At 39.8% G+C, this 21,505-nt stretch overlaps 1 protein-coding gene across 6 annotated transcripts in view; it reads right to left on the bottom strand.

The window, feature by feature from the left end:
• Window positions 1-21,505, bottom strand: part of LOC109914746 (proteasome activator complex subunit 4) — a 148,556-nt gene that overhangs the window by 74,978 nt on the left and 52,073 nt on the right. For all 6 annotated transcript variants that reach the window (XR_007262862.1, XR_007262861.1, XM_048600865.1 and 3 more), the window contains 10 exons: window positions 19,708-19,973; window positions 17,800-17,986; window positions 16,849-16,938; window positions 11,117-11,181; window positions 7,692-7,842; window positions 6,787-6,885; window positions 4,109-4,178; window positions 1,815-1,882; window positions 1,203-1,418; window positions 842-999 (listed from right to left, as the gene is read on the bottom strand). Coding sequence is in view for 4 of the 6 variants with exons in the window: in XM_048600865.1 (XP_048456822.1) it covers window positions 842-999; window positions 1,203-1,418; window positions 1,815-1,882; window positions 4,109-4,178; window positions 6,787-6,885; window positions 7,692-7,842; window positions 11,117-11,181; window positions 16,849-16,938; window positions 17,800-17,986; window positions 19,708-19,973 (1,370 nt within the window). In the remaining 2 variants the exon portion in view is untranslated. The remainder of the gene's footprint in view (window positions 1-841; window positions 1,000-1,202; window positions 1,419-1,814; window positions 1,883-4,108; window positions 4,179-6,786; window positions 6,886-7,691; window positions 7,843-11,116; window positions 11,182-16,848; window positions 16,939-17,799; window positions 17,987-19,707; window positions 19,974-21,505) is intronic.

Raw genomic sequence — 21,505 nt, 5'->3', positions numbered from 1 at the left:
TGCTCAATGATTAAGCTAAGTAGGAGATAAATTTAAGATTAACAAACTTCAGACAAATAACATGGATTTATTTTTAATCATGGAGAAATTTTACTTCTCAAATATAAAACTAGTTTACAGGACTAATGAGTGTACATTTGTAAAGCTTATGCACTACCAAAAGGCCAGTTCAACCTAACTGAATACGATTTTTTTTTTATAACAGCGACAGCAACATGGAGGTTTTTGTCAATCCACTGGTTTAATATTGTCCTTCAAGGACAATACATACTCTGAAGGAGCATAACACACGACCACAACTTCTGAATTTACACACCGTACTGACACATGTGCAAACTTCGTATGGTGCAGTCATTTTCAGTGCAGTAATGGTGATAAATGCCGAGTTTCCCTATTATTATTAAAGGAAATTCGAAGCTATCATGGTATGCTCATGGAATGGTCAGACGAAAGTTGCTGAAATTTCTTGTGATTACAAACAGTCTAAAGGTTCATTTTTATTCATGTTAGAGCATTTTTGAAAGCACTGCATCTTACGACGAGATCAGTTTCAGTTTGCAAAAGATAGAATTCAAAGCAAGGAAGCACTGTTTCTCCCATAACTAAAAACCACAGTTTCAACAAAAACTCTTGAATGAACAGCCAACTAGTTCAAGTAACTTACATGCTAACTACAAAATCCTGTATTACATTACCCAGATTAGAATAACTTTAGCAAAAGAATGAAATGTTCATTTTTTTAAGCATTATTATCCTATAGCCATCCATCTCTCACCACCTAACCCTTCCATTCCCGATCTACTCCTGAAAGATTGCCATTATTATTGATGTGACAACAAACCTAGACATTTCTATTTCTCCATTGGCACATTGTTGGAGCCTGTGCAGTTCTGGCTGAAGGAAGTTGTCCAACAGATAGTATGCAAAATTGATCTCCTCCGGAGAAGCCACATGCCACTGAATTCCTAACTTCCAAAGGTCTCCTGGTCTTCCCCAATCCTACAAACATGATTTGGTCAAAGGAGGAGATAGAGTGATAAATGCATTTTTTTTTTTTTTTTTAAATTCAATGACTCAGTAAAAACATTCAAATTGATCAACAATACTATAAATTTACGCAATGTGGTATTTTGCTGCGGTACAATCAAAAATAAAATAAGATAGATACATCTTTATCATATTTTAAAATCATGAATGTATACCTTAATTGGCAAGTACTCTGTGAAAGCTTTACCAAAACCACCTGGCACACTGCAGTACTCTGTTGGATAGATTAGTGTAGTTGAACGAAGTAGATGATGCAACAGGTTTCCAGCAAGAATATATCCCTGCTTACATTTCAGGTGCAATGTTCTTTGTAGAATCTTTATAAGTTGATCCTTGTAAGGTAGCAGCTTATCACCATCTACACGCGTTATCTGAAAAAAAGTAACCATCTACCTTTAAGCTATAAATCTACAATGACGGTTTCCCCCCAAGTTAAGAACATTTAGCTAATTTTTATGCTTTTGACTACGTCCTCTTCCATTCTGGTTTCCAAGTTAACCAGATATCTAGTCTTGATTACATGCATCCCATGATAAAACATCTGGTAATACCCAATTTTGGCCATAACGAGCTCAAGTCCATTTCCTACATTTTCTGAACTCAACATAACAGAAGAGATAACAAAAGAAAAATCCAAATGAAGGTGTTAAATGAGGGGCTCTAAAGCAGATCAAACCGATAGAGAAGCGAAACAAATACTATCATGGATGTAACACGGGTCAATTAGCACTATCCTCTGAGGTTAATTTTGCATTTTTAATATTTACCTCTGATAACAGCTGGAGATTCCAAAGCAGCTCCTTATCTAACTCCTGTTCCTGTAACACATCATCATCTACAAAGAACAAAAATGTTTATATTTTATAAAGCTCTTTCCCAAACAAGCAGATTTACATTCAATCAAAACTCTCAAGATAGAAATGAGGATGGCAATGTGATAAGACTTAGATTATCTTTCCAGAAAGAAAACCCTTTAATTTCCCTAACAAGTCATCCAAGCTGTTAAGCTTGTGTTCTGCTTCCTTTATCATTGCAAGAAAGCGCAGTTCCATTTCTCCCCATTTCCAGAACGCTTGTCTTCACACCATATATCTCAACATCAATTTGCATCTGACTACTTTTATCAGTCCTGTTGGCCTAGCAATGCCCTTTAGTCTCTGAGGAATGTTGTAAACTGTCATGAGACCAAAACTGATGCCAGATAATTTTTAAGATCACCTTTTTACTCCCACATTCAGATTTCATATTAATAGCAACAGTCTCACCATACACTCTACCAAACGAGTACACACATCTTTGCAGTCTGGTAAAGATCCATGTATTCTTACTTTGCATTCTACCCTCAAACCAATTTTGTCATATTTTTCCTAATTCCACAGTCCAAACTATATCTTTGACAGAGACCTCTCTCTGATTGATTTCAAAAGCACTTAAAAGCTAAGAACCAAACCCACAATGCTTTTTGCATCTGTCCTTTCTGTACATTCGTCCCAGAAATTTGTTATTGTTTGGGCACGGCCTTCCATTTAAGAAACAAAGCTGGAAACTTGGATTAATTCAGGTCCAAGATATCAACAGACAAGTCATAATCATATCCACATGTATATAAACATATTTGATGTTACACCCTTCTATTCTGAAATTCATTGCTATAATAGATTATCCACTACAGTTTCTAACCTGGTTGTACTGCTCAGGATATTATGGTAGCACAATCTTACAGATAAGACGATTGGAAGAAACAAAATTCATGTGCAAAATTTAATGTACATGTGCCACAACGTTAGCCAACTTTCTTTTAAACAGATGCAGCTGACCATTTATTCTGTTACCACTTATTTATTAGACCATTAAGGGGAAACCTCACCAAGTGTTTAAGCACCTGTCAAGATGCTCAAAAATGTTTTAAAGCTTTTTTAAAAAAAAAAGAACCGTGGATGCTGGAAATCAGAAACACAAACAGAAATTGCTGGGAAACCTTAGCAGGTCCAGCAGCATCTGTGGAGATAAAGCAGAGTTAACGTTTTGGGTCCAGTGACTGTTCTTCAGGTTTTCTGAAAAAGCGTCACTGGACCCGAAACGTTAACTCTGCTTTATCTCCACAGATGCTGCTGGACCTGCTAAGGTTTCCCAGCAATTTCTGATTTTGTTGCTTTAAAGATTTCTGGTTTCCTGGGCAATACGTTGATCAGACCAATCTTTAACAACCTCAGAAATTGGTACTTTTTCAACGAAACAAGCACCAGTTTTGGACAAAGGAAGTCCATCCATTGGGTGATAACAAATTGCCAAAAATAAATAGAAATTCTGAGGTATATAGGAAACTGAGCTTCAAGTAGCCAAACTTGAGTCAACTGGCTTGGTGTCATTCCACAAAATCCATTCTCATTGCAATACTTACAAATTTCAGTCCCTGCAATTTAAACTTATAGGGCTAGATATCTACTTGTACAGTGCAGCATACTAAAGTTTTAAATCAATGTTAAAGGCTCTGCTGCAGTGGAAACAGACAACTCTAACCAAGGACTAATAGGAAAATTAAAACACTCGAGTAACTGCAAAAATAAAAACAAATGAGAAGTAAAAGGGAGGGTAACACAAGGAGAAATAATTGTAAACTTTAATGTAAGGCTAGAAGTAACACCATGTCTGATGTTGAACAAGTTTAATAATACAATTTAAGGATTTGTACGAGCATCTCAGTATGAAATGAAGTCTATAGAAAGTAGGCATATAAGGAGTGGAATTGTTTGGAGCTACCAGGGTTGGAAATAGTTAATCTATTAAGTTAATATTGGAATAATGATGCCTTGTAGATTGAAAATAAGGGAATGAATTATAGTACCAAAGATAATGCAAACGTCTACACATGAATGTGATACCTAGCCCTCAGGGAAGTTGAAACACAATTTGCAGTGAAAACTCAAAAGCAATCTTTATCCACCGGCCTCCTTCCAAAAACAAATTTGTTATGAACAACTTTTGAGCACTAAGCTACATGTTTAAGTTCATAATTACCACAATTAGTGTCATCAACTTACACTAAAGCTTTAAAACTTACTTATGGTTAGTTGTGCTATTACATTGCAGCAATGTGGTACAAATCGTTTTAGAGCCGCTGCTGGACGACACTGGAAAGAAAAGATGAAAATAAACTGCATATTCAGAGATATTGTAGCAGGTGTTTTTTTTTTATTGCAAAAGTGCAGTCGAATAGCAGACATGTGGCATTTCTCCCGAAGCTCATACATGCAATTCAATCTTATTCCAATAGTGGCAGACCATCTTGCTAACTGGATTCCTCACAAGTAGCAATGAAATTATGGAACGCCTGATGTTCAGTAAATGGACCTCAAAATTACTCTCTCAAAATCTATTCGTGTATTCAACAGATCACCAAAGAACAGAATTTATTGAAGAACAGACAGCTGCTGCAATAATGGCCAATTTGTCTAAATGGAGCAATTACAAAGGCCATCCAGATCTCACACGACACCATCATTTAAATAGTATAATGATTTTTCCAAATAATGTGAATGCTAATTAGATGCAGCATTCATTATTGTATCTGAAATCATATGGCATATTTTCAGACAAGTGGTGCAGAGGCACTCTTACAAACTAAGATCAGGATTATGACAACAGCCTTGATAAACAACAGAGAGCAAGAAAAGGAGCAGGGCAGCAGCCAAGTTATGTAGTAGCTAATCTTGGCTAATAGACAGATCTGGGACAAGATATTGGTGTATGGCATTGAGAAAAAGAGAGGGAAGCTATTTTGAAAATGTAACTTCAGAGGAAGCAGATAATGGATTTAAGATGTAATAGAGTAATAGAATCAGAGTAAAACAGCATGGAAACAGGCCCTTTGGTCCATGCTGACCACAGTGCGCACTCAGCTAGTTCCAATTGCTCGCATTTGGTCCATATCCCTCTCAACCCTAAATGTTGCTATTGTATCTGCCTCAACCACTTTCTCTGGCAGCCCATTACATATACGCACCACTCTCTGCATGAAGAAACTGCCCCTCAAGTCCTTCATAAATATCTTTCCCCTCTCACCTTAAACCTATTCCCTCTAGTTTCCAATTCCCCATCCCTGGAATAAAGACTATGCATTCATCCTCTCTATGCTCCTCATTTTATACACCTCAATAAGGTCACCCCTCATTCTCCTACATTCCAAGGAGAAAAGTCCTATCCTGGCCAACTTCTCCCTATAACGCAGGGCCTAGCAGTCCTGGCAACATCTTTGTAAATCTTCTTTGCACACTTTCCACTTTAACCATGTCTTTCCTACAACAGGGTGACCAAAACAGTAAACAATCCTCCAAGTGCAGCCTCACCAATGACTTGTACAACTGTGACATAATGTTCCAATTCATACACTCAATGCCTCAACCGGTGAAGGTCAGCATGCTAAATGCATTAGTCATCACCCTGTCTACGTGTGATGCCGCTTTCAACAAACTGTGTACTTGTACTTCTAGGTCCCTCTGTTCCACAACACTCCTCAAGACCTTACCATCTACTGTAGAAGTCCTACCTTGGTTTTACTTTCCAAAGTGCAAAACCCCACACTTCTGTTTTGAATTGCATTTGCCAATCCTCAGCCCACTTCCCCATCTGATCAAGATCCTTCTGTAATTTTTGACAACCTTCCTCGCTATCAACTATGCCTCCTAATTTTGTATCATCCGCAAACTTACTAATCATGCCCTGTACTTTGACATCCAAATCATTTATGTAAATAACAAATAACGAAGGTCCCAGCACCAGTCCCCTGTGGTGCACCACTCATCACAGGCCTCCAGTCCAAGAAAAAAAACCTTCAACCATCACCCTCTGCTTCCTACCATCAAGCCAATTTTGAATCCAATTAGCTAGCACTCCCTGGATCCCATGTGACCTTACCTTCAAGACTAGACTGCCATGCGGGACCTTGTCAAAGGTCTTACTGAAGTCCATATAGGCTGCTCTACCCCCATTTATCTTCTGGGTTACCTATTCGAAATAAACTTAAAGATGTGTTTGATATGACTTCCCACGTACAAATCCACGCTGACTATCCCTAATCAAACCTTGACTATCCAAATGTTGGTTGATTCTGTCCCTCAGTATCCTCTCCAATAACTTGTCTATCACTGATGTCAGGCTCACTGGCCTGTAGTTCCCTGGCTTGTCTTTGCTACCTTTCATAAACAATGGAACAACATTAGCCACCTTCCAATCTTTCAGAACTTGACTAGTGGCTAAAGATGAAGTAAAAACCTCACAAGGGCTTCTGCAATTTCTTTCCTAGCCTCCCACAATGTCCGAGGATAGATTTGATTTAGCCCAAGAGATTTATCCACCTTAATATGCTTTAAGGCTGCAAACACCCCTCTGGGAATGTGTATGACAAGTTGGTTAATTTAAAAACTTGAGCAATAATAAAATTGGGGTCCAGGTGTGAAAACAAAAGCATTGTCAAAGTCATTTTTTATAATGCTATGTTGTCTTCAGATTTAAATAACTAACTTGCTTTGAATAGATTGGTGTACAATTTGAAGATTGATACCCCATGCCTCCAGCAGATGCATGACTGACAAGCACTACTTTATGACACAATCAAAAACTGATACAAAGCACTGCATTTTTAAAAAATGCTGCATTGAAGGTGACCATAATTTAATTAATTTGTAGGTGAAATCAATTTGTAGTCCCTTATACATTACAACAATTTTAGTTGTTACAAACCTTAGAAGCTGCCCGACACATATCTGCCACCATTCTGCCAGCAACACGAGTCTCAAAAATATTTGTTGTAGCAAAGTTAAACACCTTCTCCAAAGCAACCTACAATAAAAACAGAATAAACAGATTATTACAATATAATTAGACATGCTTATTTTGCCAAAACAAATTCTCTTTCCTTTTTTCTCCCAATTCTTTCCACAAAGTATGATAAGGAACCAGCATGGTTTTAAAAAGAACTAGCATTGTTACATTGAGTGTTCTTGCTGATTGGTGCATAAATGCTCAGAGATTATGACACATTGGCATATAATAACGTTACATTTATACTTAAAACTAATGGTCATAAATATGATAATAAACTTGACAGCATTCAGAATATTAAAAATATCTGCACATTGGTGTCACTTGGGCAAAGAAAAAAGGCAGGTGATTTATGAGAACAATGTCACCTCAATTTTTCTGTTGTGCATGACTTTTTATTTCAATGAGGTGCTGTAATGTTTACTGGCATTTTTATTTACAAGAAACTGTGCACAAACCCCCCCCACCCACCCAACTCTAAAGCACAAGGTAATTAGAATTTGTTGAAATTAGACAGCAATTTATGCAGCTCTTGAGGATTCAAACACCTAATAAAATTCAGATTTTTCAACCGCATGGAACTAATTTTACTTCTGCAACAAAACTAAATTTAGGTTTTAACTAAGCCATTAGGTTTTGCAGTTAAATGGCGTGGTAACCAGATATTTAGTTGTTGCTTCAGGGATAATCTTCTACATTTAGGGGTAGGGCAGCAAGAGAAACAAAGCTCTGGGTGAAAGCACAAAACATTTTAGAAACCATAGTACAACACTTCCTTCTCAGATTTACAGCTAACTAACTCAATATAATTGGAATCAATATACCAGAAAAATCTCTTTGGAGCACTGTGTGAGAATGGTACTAAAAGTTGAAGAGAGTCCCAGTTCAACCAAGCTTTCCAAATGAGTCATCTTCTCAGTTTCTGTTTCTTCTCTTGTTTGTTCCAGTGTACTAATTTCAATCAAAGCAAAACATCTAAACCCAAAACAAAACAGATATAAATACACTGAAGTATGCACATATTCAATTTTCTCTACATTGAAGAAAATGAATCCTTTGGTTAATCACTCCAGGAAAAACAGCTGAAACAGAACTTGAATCAAATCAAAATTGTATGACCAAGACTTGGAAACCATAAACATAACAAAAACAAAAACTGCAACAGACAAACGATACCTATCCTCAATTGTTCAGAAACACAAAGTGACTTCGTACAATGAATCACAGAATTTCTACAGTGCAGAAAGAGACCATTCGGTCCATCAAGTCCACACTGACCCGACTAAGAACATCCCACCCAGACTCAGCACGTTACTCCATGTCTGTAACCCCACGTTTACCATGGATAATCCACCTACCCTGCACATCCCTGAACACGGACAATTTAGTATGACTAATCCACCTAAACTGCATATCTTTGGACTGTGGTGGGAAACTGCAGCACCCAGTAGAAACCCCACGCAGATACAGGGAAAGTATGCAAACCCCACACAGACACAGTCACCCATGGCTAAAATCGAACCCTAGTTCCTAGTGCCATAATAAGCACTGCTATCCACTGAGCCATCGTGCCACCCTACTTTGAAAGGCAGTGATTCTCACTAGGAGGACTAAGGACGCTACTCCTTCAGAGACGTCCTGGAACTGAGATGACTGACCTCAAACAACCATCTTCCTGTGTGCCATGTACGACCCCAACCAGTGGAGAGTTTGCCCGCTGCTACCCATCGATTCCAATTTTGCTAGGGCTCCTTGATGCCACACTCTGTCGAATGTAGCCTTGATGTTAAGGGCTGTCACTCTCCCTCACCTCTGGAATTCAGCTCTTTTGTCCATGTTTGAACCAAGCCTGTAATGAGGTTGGGAGCTAAGTGGCCCTACCAGTACCCAAACTTTGATTTGGTCACTAAGCAGGTGCTGCTTGACAGCACTGCCGATGTCACCTTCCATTAGTTTACTGGTGATGTCCTACAAACTCAGTGACCATGTTTCCAAATGGTATTAACAAAGTAGTACATGAAAAGCTGCAGAATTCAAATATTTAAGAAATTTGTAGAAAACAATTATACTCATTAGAAGAGTTCGTCAGTGTTGAGGAAGAACTGCATGGAACACCTGCAATGTTGTTATTGTTAATTTAAATAAATGACAAATTCAAAAACTTAATGGCTCAGCAGTTGCAAAAAAGGTGCAAAAAGCCAACAAACTGGCAATGAAAATATCTTTAAGCGTCAAACATTTCTGGTCAGTTTTACATCCTCTGCCATCAACCTAGAAAAATCAGTGTTTCGTCATTAATCTTGGAGTTGTTTCCATATATTGCTGGGTTTTCACAGAATTAATTCCCAATTGAATTAAAGAAAATTACATTGAGCAACCAGTGGAGAATTACACACAATGAATATCAGTTGCACAAACTAGTTTTTTTTTGATACAGAAGGTATGGGGTTTCTCAAATCAACCAGGTTTAGAATGGCAACAGCTTAGGGTAGAATCATAATTGCTTCCCGTGGGAAGGCATCCAGAACAAGGAGACAGTACCTTAAAATGAGGACTTTGCCAATCGGGAGAGAAAATGCATACTTTTTCATATGCAGGACAGCAAAAATCTGAAATACTCTTCATTCAAAAGGTAATGGAGTATTTTAAGCAACTAAGCATCAAGAAAAAGATAAATGTTCTTTGTGAAACATGGTATCAAGGGATTATAAGTCAAGTCATCGATATACATTCGATCATGATCTAACAGAATAGACTGGTCTATTCCTGAATTTATTTCTTGTTTTATTACTCTACTCAAGGTACTTAAACAATTAATTCTAAAATCATGAATGTAACATCCTCAATATCCTTATCATGCAGTATCATCTTACATACAGCTGTTTTTAATAGGATTATATTTGAGTGATCTGTTTGTGTTTACAACTGAGGGATAGCAGACTGATCATTCATTAAACAACCCACCCAACTGCCTATGACTTTAAATCAAAGTCTATCAATTCAGTAAAGTGATTTCAACTCCTACTTCACTTATACAAAAAGTAAAAGCAACATGGATTGCAATGGCTTAAGATGGCAGTCCACCACCTTCTCAAGGCCAATAAAGCATGGGAATAAATGCTGAACTTGCCAAAGATACTCGTCCAATAAATAAATAATAAAAATGAAAGCACCGTGCAACTTAAAGTTGTTTGGAAAATGGGTCAACCGTCAGCAAGAATGGTCATTCTAATCTCCACAATGTCTGAAATATTAAAGCATACTGTTAAAAATGCTTACATTATCTAATCTAATTGGCAATTGATTCACATTCGAAAAGTTCATTTTTGCGAAAATGCAAATTAAAATGCACCCTCTTCCTGTTCCAATTGTTGTAACTAATTGTGTATTTCCGAATTGATAACTTCTCTAAGCAGAGGGACCACTTCGATTAAGAAAACACCAGCTGGCACACCAATGGAAACTGCTCCTTCCAAAAGGAATATACAAAATAATTTAGACATTACCACTGCTTTGTTAGCCTCCCCAGGATCTGCAATAATTTGAAGATTAATCTCCATATTAGGATAAAGTGGAACTGCATGGAAGCAGGCCCACAGCAAAAGGACTTTTTTTTTAACCACTTTATACTACGTAGGACTATAACATTTAACTTATTTCTTTATTTTTCCATTTTGTACCTAAGATAGCACCAGGAATGGGGACACTATACACTTTTCACGGTACTCCTGTATCCCTGTTCTTAAGTACACGTGATAGAATTAGAATTAAGTTTACTATTTGCTTGCATATGTTGACATTTACAGATGTCAATCTTAAACAGATTTTTAGAAAGGAGTTTATAAATTTGCTACCAATCCAATTTAGAATTTATTTAACAGTGGGCAGCACAGTGGCTCTGTAGTTAGCACTGCTGCCTCGCATTACCAGTGACCCAGGTTCAATTCCACCCTTGGGCGACTGTGTGTGGCGTTTGCACATACTCCCTATGTCTGCGCGGGTTTCCACTCTCTCAGTCCAAAGATGTGCAGGTTAGGTGGATTGGCCATACTGAATTGCCCACGATGTCCAGGCTAGGTGGATTAGCCATAGGAAATGCAGAGATAGTGGGGTGAGTTGGGTGGGATGCTATCTGGAGTGCCAGGGTGGACCTGTTGGGCCAAACGGCCTGTAAGACTCTAAGGATTCTGTAGATTCTAAACGTAACGTACAAACTGCTATTATCACGATCCGTAAACTCTCAATGTACCTGTCCATAAATTGAAGTACAAAGTCTTCAAATTCTGCTGTGGCTGAGCAAAGTTCCCTCTCTACCTAAAACATAAGAAAAACAATAACATTCAAAGTTAAATCGCTTTTATATGCACAGTTCAAGCAGAATCATGACAGAACAAAGCAGCCCACTTGATTGGCACCCCATCCAACACTTTCAACATTCGCACTCTGCACTGCTGATGTATGTTAGCAGCAGTGTACATCATCTACAAGATGCACTGTTCCAACTCACTCACGCTCCTTCGACAGCACCTTCCAAACCCATGACTTCTGCCACCTGGAAGGACAAGGGCAGATGGATGAAAGCAGCACAACCCGCATGTTCTGCTCCAAGCTATATGCTGTACAGAGTTGAAAGTATATTGCTGTTTCTTCATTAAGTCAAAATCCTGAAACTTCCTCCTAACAACACTGTAGTTGTAATTAAAACCCCTTGACAATGGCTGGTGAAGATGACAGATCACCACTACACTCAAGGGCAAATGGGAATAGGTAATTGTGCTGGTCTAGCCAGTGAAACACACATCCCACAAATTAATAAAAACTCAAGATTTTTGTCCCCGTCAATCTCATTTTCCATCCATTTTCTTTTTTGAAAGGGTTGAATTTTTTTGCCAGGTGACAATTTTGTAGGGCCAAGGAAGAGTTATCCCAGTCAAAATGTAATTCTTTAGTGGGGAATTTTACATTGCATTGGGATCCCGCACTTCTACTCAAGCCCACAACATAACTACTGAGGTTGACCATGCCCTGCACCAACTTAATCAGCGGACAGTTAAATGACTCATACAGGGCCCACCGTCCCCAGTCATATGGTCAGCAGCTCACTGCTTCCAGCAACATTGCTGTGATTGCATTCAGTCCCTAGTGGAGATCACTGCAATCAACAACCTGTCAACTCACACCCAGGGAGGCATCGTGGCTCAGTGGTCAGCACTGCTGCCTCATGGCGCCAGGGACCGGTTTCGATTCCACCCTTGGGCGACTGTCTGTGTGGAGTTTGCACATTCTCCCTGTGTCTGCATGGGTGTCCTCCAGGTGCTCCCGTTTCTTTCCACAGTCCAAAGATGTGCAGGTTAGGTGGATTGGCCATACTAAAATTGCCCATAGTGCCCGGGGTGTGTAAATTAGGTGGATTAAACATGGGAAATGCTGGGTTACAGGGAAAGGGTAGTGAAAGTGTGGACTTGTTGGGCCGAATGGCCTGTTTCCACACTGTAGGAATTCTATGATTGTATGAGCCAGACACCATTTCATGTTGGGGTGCAGCAGAAACTTTTCAGGTTCAGGCTAAACAAAAGGAAACAAGTGGCCCATGGGTAGCTGGGCTACCCAAAGCCATCCACACACAAAAGTGTAACAGGGGCTGAGGGTATTGCATCTTTAGCATTGTGTAAAATTGGGTGCAATCAACAACCTGTCAACTCACACCCAGGGAAATGCAAATGTTCAGCCCTTATATGAAAGATAGAAGACTGCTTATCTGTAAGAGGTATTATATCCAAGCTACTGTCGAGCAAACAAACATGACCTGCCAAGCAGAGCTGGCTTAGAGTGATCAGTGCCTCAATGTTGAGAATATTGACTTGGCAGAGGGTGCTGCTGTTGGACCTCCTTTCTTGACACCTGATTTAGAAAATTTTGAGAAATGACCTTTGGTAGTACTTGGAGGTGTCTGCTCCAAGTTGTCCAAGTCTCCAAACCAAAGCTGGAGCGTTGGAATAATTATTGCCTCATAAGCCATAACTTTGGTTTCAGGTTTGATAACCTAAAAACCAAGATGGGCACCTGGTGAACCTACAGCATAGGACCTGGGGAAGCTAAACAGCAAATGCAGCATTCAACAGCAAGGAGAATGGTCCCACAACCAGTCCTGCCACATCCAGTTATGAACTGCAGTGGTCAATTAAATCAGTAATTGAATGAGACGGTTCCACAAACATTGCCATCTCCTAGGATGGGGGAGCCCAACATCTTAGCTCAAAAGTCAAGGTCAAATGAAGCATTTCCAAACATATTCAGTCGGTCGTGCTTAGCAAATGATCCATCCTGGCATTCTCAAAATCCCCAAGACTACAGATACCAGTCACCAGCCCATTCCTTTCACTCCACATGATAAGTAGTAGATGAAAGCACTTGGAAACAGCAAAGGCTGTGGGCTCTGTCAACAGTAATACTGAAGTTGTAGAATTCAACACATGCTCCAGAACGAGCCAAGTTGTTTCAATACATCTACAAGATAAACATCTACCTGGAATACTATTTTTAGGTGCTAGCCTCCACAAGTTTGAGTGTTTTTTTCTGGGGGGGGCTGTGCGTTTAGGCACACTGCCCAACTATGTCCTGCCAGGAAAAAATATAATCCGTTTGGTTATCTCCCCATTTGTCTACCCCCACATCGTCAGTAAAATGATGGAAAATGTCAATTACAATGCTGTCAAATGACACTTAATAAGCTGCTCACCAATGCTCAATTGGATCTTGATCAGCACCAGATGCCATTTCTGGGTTGGTCCAAACAATGACAAATGAGCTAAATTCAAGAGTTGTGGCATCAAGCAATCCTTGCAAAACGGAAGTCAATGGGAAGAAGAATTCGCCACTGGTTAATCATACGTAAAGTTTTTATTGTATTTATTGTGGACTGAAATCAGGAAGGGAATGTTCTAAATCCAAGGATTTTGGATGGAATTGCTGCACGTCAGAATGAGTTTCAGTCACTTGCTTTTCAAAGTGGTATTTGGCCTGCTGCTTCATTCAAATAGTGGGAAGGCTATTTCAAACATGCTGTCACCACAGGATGCGTACAAAGATTCGTTGGGCAATAGTTTGCTAATTGGTTTGTGAACCAGTTGTAGACGACAAAGGCCCTCAGGCTGACAACAACTATCTGACTGGTTCATCAGTAGCTCAACAGCTTGTGGGTATGCAAGATACTAACAGCCTGCAGAAAGCTGCAAAGACAAATAGTGCATCTCTCTCCAGTAAAATATCAAAGCATGAAGAAAGCCAGTTATTATTTTCCCTCACCAGTCAATGTAAGCTGTGGCCTTTAACTAGTAACTGATAGACATTGTGGCTAACATAGCAATTACCTGTCCCTCCTGCAAAGAGGGGAAAGAACCTGGTGAAGAGGGATTGAAGAATACTAAGTCCTGGCAACAAAATATTCGCAGCAAACCCTGCAGACTGGAGCCATTGAACAGCTTGTCCTGTTTTATTTCTCCCTTTCCACCCATACCTTCTACGAGACATAACCTGATATAAACATGAATATACAAAAACAAAGATGCTGGAAAAGCTCAGCAGGTCTGGCAGCATCTGTGAAGGTAAAAAACAGTTAATGTTTAGGATCCGGTGGCCCTTCCTCAGAACTCTTTTGATCCAGCATCCGCAGTTCTTTCAGTTTTTAGAAGCATAAATGTAGTTGGAGAACCATCTACTTGGTGAAAGACCCCCCTTCACAGGCTCAAACCCGGCTGGTCTTCTAATGTCGAGTGGAATGTTACAAGTACTGGGAATACATATTTGACTGATGCTATTTACAGGAATTCAAGTAACTTTGGAGAAAAGGCTAGCAAAGTTTTGTAGGCAATAAGAGACTTTTTAAAATTTATTTATTTTGTGGAATGTGGGCATTGCTGGCTATCCAGCATTTATTGCCGGTCTCTAGCTGCCCTTGAGGTGGTGGTGGTAAGCTACTGCAGTCCACCTGCTATGGGTTGAACCACAACGCCATTAGGGGGAGAAAGCCAGGATTTTGGCACAGCAACAGTGAAGGACCAGTGATATATTTCAAAGTCAGGGTGGCGAGTGGCTTGGAGGGAACTTGAAGGTGGTGGTGTTCCCATATATCTGCTGCTCTTGTCTTTCCAGAGATCGAAGTGGTTGTAGGTTTGGAAGGTGCTGTCTGAGGATTGTTGGCGAATTTCTGTAGTGCATCTTGTAGATAGCACATACTGCTGCTACTGAGCGTCGGTGGTGGAGGGAGTGGATGTTTGTGGACGTAGTGCCAATCAAGCTGGCTGCTTTGACCTGGATGGTGTCAAGCTCCGATTGTTGTTGGGGCTACACTCATCCAGGCAAGTAGGGAGTATTCCAGCATTCTCCTGACTTATGGCCGTAAATGTCACAGTCACGGAAACTGTTGTCTTTTGTGCCTTGAGTTTCTGTGTTTCGGACGAAGAGGATGCAGTTTTAAATGAGATCATAGATTAGGTGTTAACGAGTGTTTGCGACTTGTTTTAAGAATAAGATTAGTTATAATAAATGGATCATTTTTAGTTAAATTCTAGTGACAGTCTCTTTTATTCTGGGTAGAAGAGCAGAAGAGAAGTAATTAGCGATTTGGTGACTGAATCAGCACATTAATACAAACTGTGTGACCAGTGTAGTTGTAGGGCTTGATCATCAGTGCATTCCACTACTGTTTTTCCACATTGTCCAGGACTACGTGCTGAGGGATGCAATAAAGCTCCTGCAAAGTCTTATCACAAGATGTGGATATCGCTGGCCAGGCCAGTGTTTATTGTCTGTCCCTAAACGTCCCTCACAAAGCAATGGTGAGACCTATTTTTACTCATTCAGGTTATGTGGGCTTCACTGGCTAGGCCAGCATTTATTGTTCATCCCTAATTGCCTTTCAGAAGGTGATGAGTTGCTTTCTTGAACCGCTTTATTTCATTTGGTGTAGATACACTCACAATGCTATCAGTTCAAGATTTTGACCCAGCATGGAACAAATGCCAGAGAAGCACAAAAGGTATGGGTCACTGTTGAAAACTTTCCGCCATAGTACACCAAAGGGCTAAAAACCGTAGAACCCCTCTTGCTGCAAGTCCAACAAGAAAAATGTTAACATCAATAGTACTGAAATTGTACTGAGGTTCTTCAGTGTGACACACGTTGAAACAAGAAGTTTATTTCTGCTGCACTGCCATTTACAATTGGAAACGTTTTGCCCCAGGTTGACATGGAATGTATATTAGAAACATTAAAATTATTACAGTCTATGACCTCACTAATTTTCCTGCTGCTGCATATATCTCAGAGGCCCATGTATGGCAGCAACTTCTAGAAATAGAAGTCAATACATCTACATGCTGAATAAAATAAGTTTTTGGGAAAACCAAACTACAGCGCACAAGTCAGAAGCAGTATGAAATACTTTCCCCTTTCCTGTGCAAGTAGAGTTCCAACAAAAGATTCAACAAAATCCATAACAAGGCAATTTGCTTCTGAAAAAGAGTCACTAGACCCGAAACATTGACTTTGCTTTCTGTTCCGGAGATGCTGGCGTTTTCCAGCAATATTTGTTTCTAAACACAATTGGCTTGATTGGCACCCCACTAACCATCTTAAAACATTCATTCTCTCCACCGCTGGTGGCAGCAACATCCATCATAGACAAGATGTACAGCAGCAACTTGCCTAGCCTCTTTTCAGAAAACATTCCAAAACTACAGTCCCAAATAGCTAGAAGGAAAAGATGGCAGTTGGATGGTAAGAGACAAACAACACATGAATGGGTATCGGTAACTATTTCTTCCAAATATCAGTGCAAACAGGATGGTCATGTTGTGTGCTGCAACATTCTATACAACTGTACAAAGCTTAAGTGTTACACTTTCAGTCATTTCACCAGCCTTCCTCAAATTTTAACTTATTTGTAAGGAAATTAACATTGAGACTTTTAAATGAAATTACCTCTGAAAGATCATTTCTCTCTTGCAAAACTGATGAACAGTCCACCAAAGGCACCAGAGTAGAAAACGTAGCTATAAACTGGAACGTGATCTACATGGAAATGGAAACAAAATAGTTAAATACACAAGTTTAACAAAAATTAATTTAAACCAGAACTATCCCTTTATCAATACATTTACATCACATTATTTTTCAGGACACAACGGTAAAACATCAAGATATTTCCAGTGTCCACAATCAGTAGTCCTAGAGTTTGTGGGGTATTATTTTTCTAGCAATTTAGAAAACACAGCTGGGCAAATAGAAAATGCACTAGAACCTGCATATAAGATAACGATCTTCCTCAACTATATTGGGACATGTGCCTCAACACTTACTTCACTTCTAAATCTAGAGTTTATCAAACCCAAAACAGTTTACAGCTTACTTTCATAAATTTCTTAACAACTTATATTTATGCAGCATACTGAAGATAAAGCATCCCAAGGATTTTCACAAAGGCATTATGAAACAAAATGCGGCACCAAGTCATACAGGATGATATTAAGGTAGATAACAAAAGGCCTACACAAAGAGGTAGATTTTACAGAGTGCCTTAAAAGTAGAGAGGTGGTGAGGTTTAGGGTGGTTTGGACAACTGAAGGTACATCAGAGGTGAAAGCATTAAATCAGGGATTCTCCTCAAAACAGAATTAGAGCAGTAGAGTTGCCTTGGGGGTTTTATAGCTGGAGCAGATAACAAGAGATAAAGAAGGGACAGGCTATGGAAGGATCTGAAAACACGGATAAGAATTTTAAAATACAGGCATTGTTCAACTGGGAGCCAGTGTTAAGTCCGCAAGAACAGGTGTGATGGATGAATGATATATCATGTGACAAAAAAAGCAATTGAGAATGTTTGATTTAATTCCTTAAATGTCTAGTCACATATCTAAGAATATACTAATATACCATGCACTTGCTGAAATCATTTGGGTCCACTCCGGGTAGGGCTCTCATTAATAGAGGTAGCATGTGCGTTGGGCCTTCAGGGAACCATTTTCCTCCAGAAACCAGACTGCGAGCAACTCCTATTACGCAGCTCAGGGTCGCTGTGAGTTGGTGAGGTTCTGTTAAAGTTTGCAATGCAGGGTATGTTCTAAGATTAAATCAAAAACAGTGATGTCATATTTGAAAGATGGCCCTCAAAAGAAATGTTAAACAAAAACAATATACAACAGAAATAACCGAATTCATCTATCACAAGAAGAAATTGAATCATTCCAATTTATATTTTCTGCCTCGTTTTTCATTAATCTTTAGGAGTCACCCATTTTCCAGGAAAATGAGGGTTCCCAATGTCCTGTACACCTCCCTCAAGTGATCTGCAAGTAGCCAATGTTATTGTCTAAAGGCAGTGTTAAAAGTGTCCGTCTCATTTTAGATATTTTTCTCTAACAGTGGCAGTCATTTCCAAAACAAAAGGACCTCATACTTTCTGTACAAAGAATGCCAAATGATGCGATAAACACCCTCCTAATCTGAAGGTGATAATCTTTCTTTTCCTTGCGTATCACACTGCACACCTTTCCACTGTTTTTGGAATGCATCCCAGAGAACCAAATGGCAAAAGAAGGCCTGATACAAATTGCTAGGTGCTTTTTCACAATGTGTGAACGTATAGTAACAATTATGACCAGATCTTCTCTTTAGTTATACACTATAATTTACAAATATCCACTTAGAGGCTGTTGTGGTGCAGGGCCAGTATTTTGTTACCTCTGAATTAGGAGGCTTGTGTTCAAGTTCCACCTGCAAAGGTGTCTAATAACATCTCTGAACAAGTCGGTTAGAAAGTATCTACAAATACACTCTTGCATTTTGACTTGTACTTTACAGAAATTTCTCCTGCAGCTTTTTGCTTTAAGAAACCTTGACTACCAGTTAAAGTTGGTCAGTTTTTACCACCCTGTTCACAAATAGGCCAAACAAACGCAGAACTACATTTGGAATTAATGCCCTTGTAATAAAATGGCTATGAACAGGTCATTACGGAGAAAAGTCAATCAGCTGCTCAATGTTTTCAGTTTTTGGAGGGGAATAAAATCCATATTTAGACTATAAATATTTGAACCTATTTCAGTGCACTTTCAACAATTAATTTCAAATCATTGAATCATAGAATGATTGCAGCACTAAAAGGAGAAGATAACCTACATATGAATAAAGAGGGAGAAGATAAAGTTTGAGGGTAAACTTGCTTTCCATCTTGGTGTTATATTTGAAGAAAGTCTTGCAAGTATGAAAAGGAAGAGAGAAACTGATGTGAACACAGGCCCCAAGAGGAGGCAGCTAAGAAAATTAATATTTGGGAACCAGGAAATGGCAAAGGAATTGAATAAATACTTCAGTCCTCACAGTAAAAGACACTAACAGCATCCCAAGAAATACTAAATAATCAAGGGACAAAAGCAGGACAGGAAATAAATACAATAGTTATCACAAGAGAAAGAAGAACTAGGGAAGCTAATGGGCTCAAGACCGATAAGTCTCCTAGACCTGGCGGGATGCATCCTAGGATATTAAAAGTACTAACTACACAGATAGAAGCAGCACTGGTAGTAATCTTCCAAGAATCCTTAGATTCTGGAAAAGTCCCACCGAATTGGGAAATTGCCATTGTAATTCCATTATTCATAAGGGGAAAGAAACCAAAAGCATGTGTCAGTTAGCTTAACATCTATTATTGGGAAAATGATAGAATCTATTAGAAAGGACATAACAGCAGACATTTAAAACTTTAAAAATTGGTTTTAAAAATAATGTGATCAAGCAAAGTCAGCATAGCTTTGTAAAGGGTAAACCTAATTTAAGACTTACTTTTCAAGTACAGGTGGGATGACCAGCTCTGGGCGCATCAAAGCCAAATTTTGAAGGGCCTGAGCAGCCTCCAGACTTCCCGTCTTACTGAACATAGCAAGCAGCACAGGTTGTTTGATGCTTTCCACAAAATCAGTAATGTCCTGCTCTGTCAGTTTGTAGCTGTCTGGTATAACATTTAGCCAACTTTCCTTTTTGTACCGTTCTCTGTGCAATCTTCTCACAACGCTAGCAGGCAAGCGTTGTAATAATTTCATCAGTTTCATCTGTTCAAAAATAAATCAATTCCTGATCTATTAATTGAGGGGAAGGAAAAAGGAATTTTCGTAAATCGTAATGAATTATGATAAAATAGTTCTAAATAAAAGATATATACACAACCAAACCAAAAAAAAAAAACAATTACCCCCTCTCATGATTTCCTACTTCAAGGACCGTAACATCCCCCCTCCTGTGATGTGTAATGCCCTCAACCGCATCTCCTGCATTTCCCACACTTCTACCCTCAAACCCCCTCCCCACAACAATAATAAGGACAGAGTCCCCCTGGTCCTCACATACCACCCCACCAATTTCCAATCCAATGCATCATCCTCTGCCATTTTCACCATCTGCAATCGGAACCCCAAAGAGATACTTCCTTCACCACCCCTAGCTGCTTTCTGTAGGATCCACTCCACACTCACCAACAACCTTTCCACCACACCCGGCACCTTTCCCTGCAACTGCAGGAAGTGTTACACTTGCCCCTACACCTCCCCTCTCATCTCCGTTCAAGGCCACAATCGTTCCAAATCCAACAGTGATTCACCTGTACGTCTTCTAATCTGGTCTTCTGCATCTGTTGCTCCCGATGTAGAGGAGACCACATCGGAGAGGCCAAGCGCAGACTGTGACAGATGCAGAGCATCTGCGCTCTGCACGCTCCAATCAATATCACCTTCCAGCTGCCAGCCATTTTAACTTCCCCTCCAACTCCCTTGGCAACATGTCCATCTTGTGCCTCCTCCACTGTCACAATGAGGCTGAGGCCACACGTAAATTGGAGGAATACCACTGTAGATTCTGCCTCGGGAGCTTATAGCCCAATGGCCACAACATAGAACTCACCAACTTCAAAATCTCCCCACACCCAGCCTCATCCCATGTCCAGTCCTCCTTCTAATCCCCACCTCCATGACCCAACACAACCTGTCCATCTTCCTTCTCACCTATCTGCCCCATCCTTCCCATTGGTCAATCTCTATAACCCCCTACCTGCATCTACCTATCACTATGCCACCTACCTTCCCACAACCTCAACCCCCTCCCTCTATTTATTTCCGAGCTCCCTTCCCCCTTCCCAATCTTGATGAAGGGTCCCGATCTGAAACATTGACTTTCCTGCTCCACTCCTCCAGCTCCATATTTTATGGACAAATACAATTCTTGATAAGCTACCTCAGAATACAATGGGACCTTGATTGGATGGGCAAATGGGCCGATGAGTGGCAGGTGGAGTTTAGTTTAGATAAATGAGGTACTGTATTTTGGTACAGCAAATCAGGGCAAGACTTATACACTTAATGGTAATGTTCTGGGGAGTGTTGCCAAACAAACAGACGTTGGAGTGCAGGTTCATTGTTCCTTGAAAGTGGAGTCGCAAGTAGTCAGGGTAGTGAAGAAGTTATTTGGTATAACAAGGTGTAGAGCTGGATGAACACAACAGGCCATGCAGCATCAGAGGAGCAGGAAGGCTGACGTTTCGGGCCTGGACCCTTCTTTCTGAAGAAGAGTCTAGGCCTGAAACGTCAGCCTT

The sequence above is a fragment of the Rhincodon typus genome, chromosome 9 (genome assembly GCF_021869965.1).
Source record: "Rhincodon typus isolate 14 chromosome 9, sRhiTyp1.1, whole genome shotgun sequence".
NCBI lineage: Eukaryota > Metazoa > Chordata > Chondrichthyes > Orectolobiformes > Rhincodontidae > Rhincodon > Rhincodon typus.
This window is presented reverse-complemented; position numbering and strand designations above follow the sequence as displayed.